The sequence below is a fragment of the Salmo salar genome, chromosome ssa18, assembly GCF_905237065.1.
Source record: "Salmo salar chromosome ssa18, Ssal_v3.1, whole genome shotgun sequence".
NCBI lineage: Eukaryota > Metazoa > Chordata > Actinopteri > Salmoniformes > Salmonidae > Salmo > Salmo salar.
In genome coordinates this window covers 48,974,814-48,985,990 of record NC_059459.1, presented here as the reverse complement: position 1 = coordinate 48,985,990, position 11,177 = coordinate 48,974,814, and the positions used below count along the sequence as shown (strand labels likewise).

At 49.6% G+C, this 11,177-nt stretch overlaps 1 protein-coding gene across 37 annotated transcripts in view; it reads right to left on the bottom strand.

Annotated features, from left to right (window-relative positions):
• The window catches only part of LOC106577222 (ankyrin-3), a 587,325-nt gene that overhangs the window by 93,558 nt on the left and 482,590 nt on the right, over positions 1–11,177 (bottom strand). For 33 of the 37 annotated variants that reach the window (XM_045701215.1, XM_045701221.1, XM_045701212.1 and 30 more), the window contains one exon: positions 7,480–7,603. In XM_045701215.1, the coding sequence (XP_045557171.1) occupies positions 7,480–7,603 (124 nt within the window). Of the gene's footprint in view, positions 1–6,027; positions 6,043–7,479; positions 7,604–10,251; positions 10,567–11,177 lie in introns of those variants that run through there. The other 4 variants (XM_045701202.1, XM_045701211.1, XM_045701242.1 and 1 more) reach the window with 2 other exon arrangements.

The window sequence follows — 11,177 nt, the reverse complement described above, 5'->3', positions numbered from 1 at the left end:
CATCCCTACTGCCAGCCTTACTGCCATCCCTACTGCCAGCCCTACTGCCATCTCTACTGCCAGCCCTACTGCCATCCCTGCTGCCATCCCTACTGCCATCCCTGCTGCCATCTCTACTGCCAGCCCTACTGCCAGCCCTACTGCTGCCATCCCTGCTGCCATCTCTATTGCCAGCCCTACTGCCAGCCCTACTGCCATCCCTACTGCCAGCCCTACTGCCATCTCTACTGCCATCCCTACTGCCAGCCCTACTGCCAGCCCTGCTGCCATCCCTGCTGCCATCCCTACTGCCAGCCCTGCTGCCATCCCTGCTGCCATCCCTACTGCCAGCCCTACTGCCATCCCTGCTGCCATCCCTACTGCCAGCCGTACTGCCAGCCTTACTGCCATCCCTACTGCCAGCCCTACTGCCATCCCTACTGCCATCTCTACTGCCAGCCCTACTGCCATCTCTACTACCAGCCCTACTGCCATCTCTACTGCCAGCCCTACTGCCATCCCTACTGCCATCCCTGTCCATCCCTACTGCCAGCCCTACTGCCATCTCTACTGCCATCCCTGTCCAAACAGCAAGTTACAAGCGACCAAATCAGACGCCTGTGTTCAGACAGCAGTCATTAGCTGACATGGCTACATTACACTAGTTGTCATAGTAATGATGGGCATGTGCACAGTGGTGCAGGCTGATTGGTGGTGGTGCTCCTGCTTCCTATCACTCAGAAGTTATGTAACAAGCTAAGATGACAACAATACCTGCCATGGACATTTGCTTTCAATGCTCAGTTGCTTTCAATGCTCAAAATAACAGTAAAACACTTTTAAAGCCTCAAAGGATAAAATAATCCAACTTTCAAAACGAGTCCTTTTTGTCTAGCCACGGCAGTCAACTAGCTAGCTAGGTAGCTGTTTAGCTAGCCACGGCAGTCAACTAGCTAGCTAGGTAGCTGTTTAGCTAGCCACAGCAGTCAACTAGCCAGCTAGGTAGCTGTTTAGCTAGCCACGGCAGTCAGCTAGCTAGGTAGCTGTTTAGCTAGCCACGGCAGTCAACTAGCTAGCTAGGTAGCTGTTTAGCTAGCCACGACAGTGAACTAGCTAGCTAGGTAGCTGTTTAGCTCTCCACGGTAGTCAACTAGCTAGCTAGGTAGCTGTTTAGCTAGCCACGGCAGTCAACTAGCTAGCTAGGTAGCTGTTTAGCTAGCCACGGCCGTCAACTAGCTAGCTAGGTAGCTGTTTAGCTAGCCACGGCAGTCAGCTAGGTAGCTGTTTAGCTAGCCACGGCAGTCAACTAGCTAGCTAGGTAGCTGTTTAGCTAGCCACGGCAGTCAACTAGCTAGCTAGGTAGCTGTTTAGCTTGTCACGGCAGTCAACTAGCTAGCTAGGTAGCTGTCTAGCTAGCCACGGCAGTCAACTAGGTAGCTGTTTAGCTAGCCACGGCAGTCAACTAGCTAGCTAGGTAGCTGTTTAGCTAGCCACGGCAGTCAACTAGCTAGCTAGGTAGCTGTTTAGCTAGCCATGGCAGTCAACTAGCTAGCTAGGTAGCTGTTTAGCTAGCCACGGCACTCAACTAGTTAGCTACCACGTGTTCTTATAAAACTGTAGCTAGCAAGCAACAAGTTACTGTGAAGTCAGAAAATATTCACACCCCTTGACATTTTCCACATTTTGTTGTGCAACAAAGTGGGATTAATGTGGATTTAAGTGTAATTTTGTTTGTCAACACTCTATACAAAATACTTGAATGTTAAAGTGTAAGAAACATTCTTTACAAATGTAGAATTTATGAAAAATAAAACTCAGTGCATTCAGACCACTTGACTTTCTCCACATTTGAATACGTTACAGTCTTATTCTAAAATGGATTACATTGTTTTTTCTACTCATCAATCTACACACAATACCCCATAATGACAAAGCAAAAACAGGCTTTTAGAAATGTTAGCGCATTCATCAAAAATACAAACTGAAATATCACATTTACATAAGTATTCAGACCCTGTACTTAGTACTTTGTTGAAGCACCTTTGGCAGCGATTACAGCCTCAAGTCTTTGTGGGTATGATACTGCAATCTTGGCACACCTGTATTTGGGGAGTTTCTCCCATTCTTCTCTGCAGATCCTCTCAAGCTCTGTCAGGTTGGATGGGGAATGTCACTTCACAACTATTTTCAGGTTTCTCCAGAGATGTTAGATCGGGTTCAAGTCTGGACTCTGGCTTGGCCACTCAAGGACATTCAGAGACTTGTCCCGAAGTCACTCCTGCATTGCCTTGGAACCCTCACCCCAGTCTGAGGTCCTGAGTGCTCTGGATCAGGTTTTCATCAAGGATCTCTCTGTACTTTGCTCTGTTCATCTTTCCCTCAAGACTGACTAGTCTCTCAGTTCCTGCCACTGAAAAACATCCCCAAAGCAGGATGCTGCCAACACCATGCTTCACCGTAGGGATGGTGTCATGTTTCCTCCAGACGTGATGCTTGGCATTCAGGCCAAAGAGTTCAATATTGGTTTCATCAGACCACAGAATCTTGTTTCTCATGGTCTGAGAGTCCTTTAGACAAACTGTTATGTGGCTTCCGTCTGGCCACTCCACCATAAAGGTCTGATTGGTGGAGTGCTGCAGAGATGGTTCTCCTTCTCTACGGTTCTCCCATCTCCACAGAGGAACTCTGGAGCTCTGTCAGAGTGGCAATCAGGTTCTTGGTCACCTCCCTGACCAAGGTTTTTTTGGTACCCTTCCCCAGATCTGTGCATCAACACAATCCTGTCTTGGAGCTCTACGGACAATTCTTTTGACCTCATGGCTCGGTTTTTGTTCTGACATGCACTGTCAACTGTGGGACCTTATATAGACAGGTGTGTGCCTTTCCAAATCATGTCCAATTAATTTAATTTACATCAGGAGGACTCCAATCAAGTTGAAGAAACATCTCAAGGATGATCAATGGAAACAGGATGCACCAGAGCTCAATTTCGAGTCTGATAGCAAAGGGTCTGAATACTTATGTAAAAACATTATTATTATTTTTTTCTATATATTTGCAAAGATTTTTTTAAACTTGTTTTCACTTTGTCATTATGGGGTATTATGTGTAGATTGATGAATAAGAAAATGTATTAAATATATATTAGAAAAAATGCTGTAACGTAACAAAATGTGGAAAAAATCATGTGCCGAATACAACAGACCTGTTGGGGGTACCGAGTCAATGTGCAGGGGGTAGAGGTTAGTCGAGGTAATTTGTACATGTAGGCAGGGGTAGCAGCTGTCAATGGGGGGGGGGGGTTTGGTTGTCTATGTAAATAGTCCGGGTGGCCATTTGATTAGTTGTTCAGCAGTCTTATGGCTTGGGGTAGAAGCTGTTAAGGAGCATTTTGGACCTAGACTTGGCAGTCCAGTACCGCTTGACGTGTGGTAACAGAGAGAATAGTCTATGACTTGGGTAACTGGAGTCTCTGACAATTTTTTGGTCCTTCCTCTGACACCGCCTAGTATAAATAGGTCCTGGATGGCAGGAAGCTTGGCCCCAGTGATGTACTAGGCCATACACACTACCCTCTGTAGCGCCTTACAGTCGGATACCGAGCAGTTGCCATACCAGGCGGTGATGCAACCGGTCAGGATGCTCTCGATGGTGCAGCTGTATAACTTTTTGAGGATCTGGGGAACCATGCCAAATCTTTTCAGACTCCTGAGGGGGAAAAGGTGTTGTTGTGCCCTCTTCACAACTGTCTTGGTGTGTTTGGAACATGATAGTTCGTTGGTGATGTGGACACCAAGGAACTTGAAACTCTCGACCCGCTCCACTTCAGCCCCGTTGATGTTAATGGGGGCCTGTTCAGCCCTCCTTTTCCTATAGTCCACGATCAGCTCCTTTGTCCTGCTCACATTGAGGGAGAGGTTGTTGTCTTGGCACCACATTGCCAGGTCTCTGACCTCCTCTCTATAGGCTGTCTCATCATTGTCAGTGATCAGGTCTACCACTGTTGTGTTGTCAGCAAACTTAATGATGATGTTGGAGTCGTACCTGGCCAAGCTGTTGTGGAGGAACAGGGAGTACAGGAGGGGACTAAGCACGTACCCCTGAGGGGCCCCAGTGTTGAGGATCAGCGTGGCAGATGCGTTGTTGCCTACCCTTACCACCTGGGGGCGGCCCGTCAGGAAGTCCAGGATCCAGTTGCAGAGGGAGGTGTTTAGTCCTAGCGTCCTTAGCGTGGTGATGAGCTTTGTGGGCACTATGGTGTTGAACGCTGAGCTGTAGTCAATGAACAGCATTCTCACATAGGTATTCCTTTTGTCCAGGTGTGAAAGGGCAGTGTGGAGTGCAATAGAGATTGCATCATCTGTGGATCTGTTGGGGCGGTATGCGAATTGGAGTGCGTCCAGGGTTTCCGGGATGATGGTGTTGATGTGAGCCATGACCGGCCTTTCAAAGCATTTCATGGCTACAGACGTGAGTGCTACGGGGCGGTAGTCATTTATGCAGGTTACCTTCGCTTCCTTGGGCACAGGGACTATGGTGGTGTTCTTGAAACATGTCGGTATTACAGACTCGGTCAGGGAAAACACTTGCCAGTTGGTCCACGCATGCTTTGAGTACATGTCCTGGTAATCCTTCTGTACCAGCGGCCTTGGGAATGTTGACCTATTTAAAGGTCTTGCTCACATCGGTTACGGAGAGTGTGATCACACGGTCGTCCGGAACAGCTGGTGCTGTCATGCATGCATCAGTGTTGCTTGCCGCGAAGCAAGCATAAAAGGCAGTTAGCTCATCTGGTAGGCTCGCGTCACTTGGCAGCTCGCGGCTGGGTTTCCCTTTGTAGTCCGTAATAGTTTGCAAGCCCTGCCACATCCGACGAGCGTCAGAGCCAATGTAGTAGGATTCAATCATATTCTTGTATTGACGCTTTGCCTGATTTATGATTCGTCTGAGGGCATAGCGTGATTTCTTATAAGCGTCCGGATTAGTGTCCTGCTGCTTGAAAGCGGCAGCTCTAGCCTTTAGCTCGGTGTGGATTGTTACCTGTAATCCCTGGCTTCTGGTTGGGATATGTACGTACGGTCACTGTGGGGACGACGTCGTCAATTCACTTATTGATGAAGCCGGTGACTGAGGTGGTGTACTCCTCAATGCCATTGGATGAATCCTGGAACATATTCCAGTCTGTGCAGCAAAACAGTCCTGTAGCGTAGCATCCACGTCATCTGACCACTTCCATATTGAGCGAGTCACTGGTACTTCCTGCTTTAGTTTTTGCTTGTAATCAGGAATCTGGAGGATAGAATTATGGTCAGATTTGCCAAATGGAGGGCGAAGGAGAGCTTTGTATGCATCTCTGTGTGAACGAATGGTAGAGGCGGTTTACCCACTCGCCGACGACACAAAAACTTTATGTAATCCATTTTAAATTCAGGCTGTAACAAAACAACATGTGGAAACAGTCAAAGGGTGTGAATACTGTCTGAAGACACTGTACATCTATATGCCATGGCCTCTACCTTGGTAGAGATGGTCACATTAACACAGATCCCTTCAAGCTAGATAAAGAATCAGTCCAAACCAAAGGGATGCATCATCTCAACTGATACAGACTGAACCAAGCAGAGGCAGCATGACTCCAGAAAGGCTACATCCAACAGAAACAATACTGATACAGACTGACCCAAGCAGAGGCAGCATGACTCCAGAAAGACTACATCCAACAGAAACAATACTGATACAGACTGACCCAAGCAGAGGCAGCATGACTCCAGAAAGACTACATCCAACAGAGACAATACTGATACAGACTGACCCAAGCAGAGGCAGCATGACTCCAGAAAGACTAGATCCAACAGAGACAATACTGATACATCACAACTCACTGGAAGTCAAAATTTTAAAAGCATCATGAGCAAACTGTCCGCTCAGTAAGATGGAGTACAACAAATCAATGAGAAATCACAACACAGTGGTTGATGTAGTTGTGGTGGTTGGCTGGGGATCTAGGAAGTAAAGTTTGACATCTGGAAACATGTCATCCCATCTTACCTGCAGACCTTAGGGCTATGGAACGGGGTGCGAGTTTGAAATGGGGGGGAAAAGTACAAAACAGAAGATATTGAAAGCAACAAATGTGAGAGAACAAAGCAGAAATGCAGTGTGGCTGTAATGGGCCTGGGTCTGATGCTCTGAGTTGTGTTAAACACTGACATTAAACACTGATGTTAAACACTGACACTCTCTGAAACTGGGGTTACTGAACCTTCCTTTCAACTGGAAGGGTTAACTGGGGTTACTGAACCTTCCTTTCAACTAGAAGGGATAACTGGGGTTACTGAACCTTCCTTTCAACTGGAAGGGATAACTGGGGTTACTGAACCTTCCTTTCAACTGGAAGGGATAACTGGGGTTACTGAACCTTCCTTTCAACTGGAAGTGATAACTGGGGTTACTGAACCTTCCTTTCAACTGGAAGGGATAACTGGGGTTACTGAACCTTCCTTTCAACTGGAAGTGATAACTGGGGTTACTGAACCTTCCTTTCAACTGGAAGTGATAACTGGAGTTATTGAACCTTCCTTTAAACTGGAAGGGATAACTGGGGTTATTGAACCTTCCTTTCAACTGGAAGGGATAACTGGGGTTATTGAACCTTCCTTTCAACTGGAAGGGATAACTGGGGTTATTGAACCTTCCTTTCAACTGGAAGTGATAACTGGAGTTATTGAACCTTCCTTTCAACTGGAAGGGATAACTGGGGTTATTGAACCTTCCTGTTATTGAACCAGAGGCAGAACATAAGTAATTCTACTCATCCCACAAACACACTGACCAGAGCTCTGCAGCCAACACAGTAGTGTTGTTGTGGCTGAGGTTAGTACTGTCACACTATTACAGTACGACTAGATCGTATTTCCTTCTGAACACAATTCACATGAACATTATTAGATAAGTGATTTCTGCCCTGCTCATACTAAGACATCAGTTTTGATTGTGATAGGGTTAGGGTTGTCTGGGAAGAAAGGTACACTGTACTATCCGGTATCACATTATCAATTGGATGGGTAGTGGGTAGAGGGTAGTGGGTAGAGGGTAGTGGGTAGAGGGTAGAGGGTAGTGGGTAGTGGGTAGAGGGTACTGGGTAGAGGGTAGTGGGTAGAGGGTAGTGGGTAGAGGGTAGTGTGTAGAGGGTAGAGGGTAGTGGGTAGAGGGTAGAGGGTAGTGGGTAGAGGGTAGTGGGTAGAGGGTAGTGGGTAGAGGGTAGAGGTTAGAGGGTAGTGGGTAGAGGGTAGAGGGTAGTGGGTAGAGGATAGAGGGTAGTGGGCAGTGGGTAGAGGGTAGTGGGTAGAGGGTAGTGGGTAGAGGGTACTGGGTAGAGGGTAGTGGGTAGAGGGTACTGGGTAGAGGGTAGTGGGTAGAGGGTAGAGGGTAGTGGGTAGTGGGTAGAGGGTAGAGGGTAGAGGGTAGTGGGTAGAGGGTAGAAGGTAGTGGGTATGGTACCTGGCGCTGCGTGCTCCGATGCTAAAGCCCATGTAACCCTCCTGGGGCAGAGAGTCATCTCCCAGCTCTCTCAGGTCCTGGGGTCCCAGGTACTTATCCGTGTCGCCTGTCATCGCATCCTCACCTGACATAACAGCAACCAGATAGTTAGACAATCCACAGCTCACAGTCCTCTCTCTCCAGTTAGTTAGACAGTCCTCTAGTCCAGTCCTCTCTCTCCAGATAGTTAGACAGTCCTCTAGTCCAGTCCTCTCTCTCCAGTTAGTTAGACAGTCCTCTAGTCCAGTCCCCTCTCTCCCTACAGTCCTCTAGTCCAGTCCCCTCTCTCCAGTTAGACAGTCCTCTAGTCCAGTCCTCTCTCTCCTGATAGTTAGACAGTCCTCTAGTCCAGTCCTCTCTCTCCAGTTAGTTAGACAGTCCTCTAGTCCAGTCCTCTCTCTCCAGTTAGTTAGACAGTCCTCAAGTCCAGTCCCCTCTCTCCAGTTAGTTAGACAGTCCTCTAGTCCAGTCCCCTCTCTCCAGCTAGTTAGACAGTCCTCTAGTCCAGTCCTCTAGTCCAGTCCTCTAGTCCAGTCCTCTAGTCCAGTCCCCTCTCTCCCTACAGTCCTCTAGTCCAGTCCCCTCTCTCCAGTTAGACAGTCCTCTAGTCCAATCCCCTCTCTCCAGATAGTTAGATAGTCCTCTAGTCCAGTCCCCTCTCTCCAGATAGTTAGACAGTCCTCTAGTCCAGTCCCCTCTCTCCAGTTAGTTAGACAGTCCTCTAGTCCAGTCCCCTCTCTCCCTACAGTCCTCTAGTCCAGTCCTCTCTCCTGTTAGTTAGACAGTCCTCTAGTCCAGTCCCCTCTCTCCAGATAGTTAGACAGTCCTCTAGTCCAGTCCTCTCTCTCCAGATAGTTAGACAGTCCTCTAGTCCAGTCCCCTCTCTCCAGTTAGTTAGACAGTCCTCTAGTCCAGTCCCCTCTCTCCCTACAGTCCTCTAGTCCAGTCCCCTCTCTCCAGATAGTTAGACAGTCCTCTAGTCCAGTCCTCTCTCCAGTTAGTTAGACAGTCCTCTAGTCCAGTTAGTTAGACAGTCCTCTAGTCCACTCCTCTCTCCAGTTAGTTAGACAGTCCAGTCCTCTAGTCCAGTCCCCTCTCTCCCTACAGTCCTCTAGTCCAGTCCCCTCTCTCCAGATAGTTAGACATTCCTCTAGTCCAGTCCTCTCTCCAGTTAGTTAGACAGTCCTCTAGTCCAGTCCTCTCTCTCCAGATAGTTAGACAGTCCTCTAGTCCAGTCCCCTCTCTCCAGTTAGTTAGACAGTCCTCTAGTCCAGTCCTCTCTCTCCAGTTAGTTAGACAGTCCTCTAGTCCAGTCCCCTCTCTCCAGATAGTTAGACAGTCCTCTAGTCCAGTCCTCTCTCTCCATATAGTTAGACAGTCCTCTAGTCCAGTTAGTTAGACAGTCCTCTAGTCCAGTCCTCTCTCCAGTTAGTTAGACAGTCCTCTAGTCCAGTCCTCTAGTCCAGTCCCCTCTCTCCCTACAGTCCTCTAGTCCAGTCCTCTCTCCAGATAGTTAGACAGTCCTCTAGTCCAGTCCTCTCTCCTGTTAGTTAGACAGTCCTCTAGTCCAGTCCTCTAGTCCAGTCCTCTCTCTCCAGTTAGTTAGACAGTCCTCTAGTCCAGTCCTCTAGTCCAGTCCTCTCTCTCCAGTTAGTTAGACAGTCCTCTAGTCCAGTCCTCTAGTCCAGTCCTCTCTCTCCAGTTAGTTAGACAGTCCTCTAGTCCAGTCCCCTCTCTCCAGTTAGTTAGACAGTCCTCTAGTCCAGTCCTCTAGTCCAGTCCCCTCTCTCCTGATAGTTAGACAGTCCTCTAGTCCAGACCTCTCGTCCAGTCCCCTCTCTCCAGTTAGTTAGACAGTCCTCTAGTCCAGTCCTCTCTCTCCAGTTAGTTAGACAGTCCTCTAGTCCAGTCCCCTCTCTCCAGATAGTTAGACAGTCCTCTAGTCCAGTCCTCTCTCTCCAGATAGTTAGACAGTCCTCTAGTCCAGTTAGTTAGACAGTCCTCTAGTCCAGTCCTCTCTCCAGTTAGTTAGACAGTCCTCTAGTCCAGTCCTCTAGTCCAGTCCCCTCTCTCCCTACAGTCCTCTAGTCCAGTCCTCTCTCCAGATAGTTAGACAGTCCTCTAGTCCAGTCCTCTCTCCTGTTAGTTAGACAGTCCTCTAGTCCAGTCCTCTCTCTCCAGTTAGTTAGACAGTCCTCTAGTCCAGTCCTCTCTCTCCAGATAGTTAGACAGTCCTCTAGTCCAGTCCTCTAGTCCAGTCCTCTAGTCCAGTCCCCTCTCTCCAGTTAGTTAGACAGTCCTCTAGTCCAGTCCTCTCTCTCCAGTTAGTTAGACAGTCCTCTAGTCCAGTCCCCTCTCTCCCTACAGTCCTCTAGTCCAGTCCTCTCTCCTGTTAGTTAGACAGTCCTCTAGTCCAGTCCTCTCTCTCCTGTTAGTTAGACAGTCCTCTAGTCCAGTCCTCTCTCTCCCTAGTGTAACAGATTAGTTAGACAGTCCCCTCCCCCTACAGTCCTCTAGTCCAGTCCTCTCTCTCTCTCTGCTGTCCTAACTGGACCAGCCATGCTGTAACCCCTGAAAGCAGGTCCAGTAGGAGTGTCTCCAGAGCAGACAGGCTGTTTTAGCAGATCAATAGAAGCCTGGAGGCCTGATCCACTGTCCTGTCCCCTGCTCTGCTCTGCCACGGGACACCCAGCTGACCGGACCCATCCGCCACTGGGCTACTCAGTTACTCACACTACGCTTGTTTAGTCACTGAATACGAAGCCATGGTTTAAGCAGTGAAAGCAACACCCATTCTAAAGTTAGAACCCAATGTTGCAGCTATGATGAGTAGGTTTGTAGAGTTGTCCGTCCAGGAGAGTCCCGATGCAGAGTGTTAATGGACGTTAGAGAGAGATGAGGCAGAGGAACGGAGGGGTTAAAACGTAGAAACTAGAGCAAGTGCACATCGACCAGCCAGCTACCATCCAGCGAGGGGAGAACAGCATTCCACCAGCGATAAAGCAGAGTTCATCGACCCCCCTGCTGATCTACAGCAACCCTCCCCCTCACCCCTCCTCCCACCACCTCTCCCTCTCCTCCCTCTCCTCCCCCTCCTCCCATTGCCTCTCCCTCTCCTCCCCCTCCTCCCATCGCCTCTCCCCCTCCTCCCATCGCCTCTCCCTCTCCTCCCCCTCCTCCCATCGCCTCTCCCCCTCCTCCCATCGCCTCTCCCTCTCCTCCCCCTCCTCCCATCACCTCTCCCTCTCCTCCCCCTCCTCCCATCGCCTCTCCCTCTCCTCCCCCCTCCTCCCATAGCCTCTCCCTCTCCTCCCCCTCCTCCCATCGCCTCTCCCTCTCCTCCCCCTCCTCCCATCGCCTCTCCCTCTCCTCCCCCTCCCCCTCTCCTGCTACCCCCTCTCTCCCTCCCCCCTCTCTCCCCCTCTCTCCTGCCACCCCCCCTCTCTCCCTCCCCTCTCTCTCTCCTGCCACCCCCCCTCTCTCCCTCCACCCTCTCTCTCCCTCTCTCCTGCCAACCCCCCTCTCTCCCTCCCCCTCTCTCTCCCTCTCTCCTGCCAACCCCCCTCTCTCCCTCCCCCCTCTCTCTCCCTTTCTCCTGCTACCCCCTCTCTCCCTCCCCCTCTCTCTCCCTCTCTCCTGCCACCCCCCCTCTCTCCCTC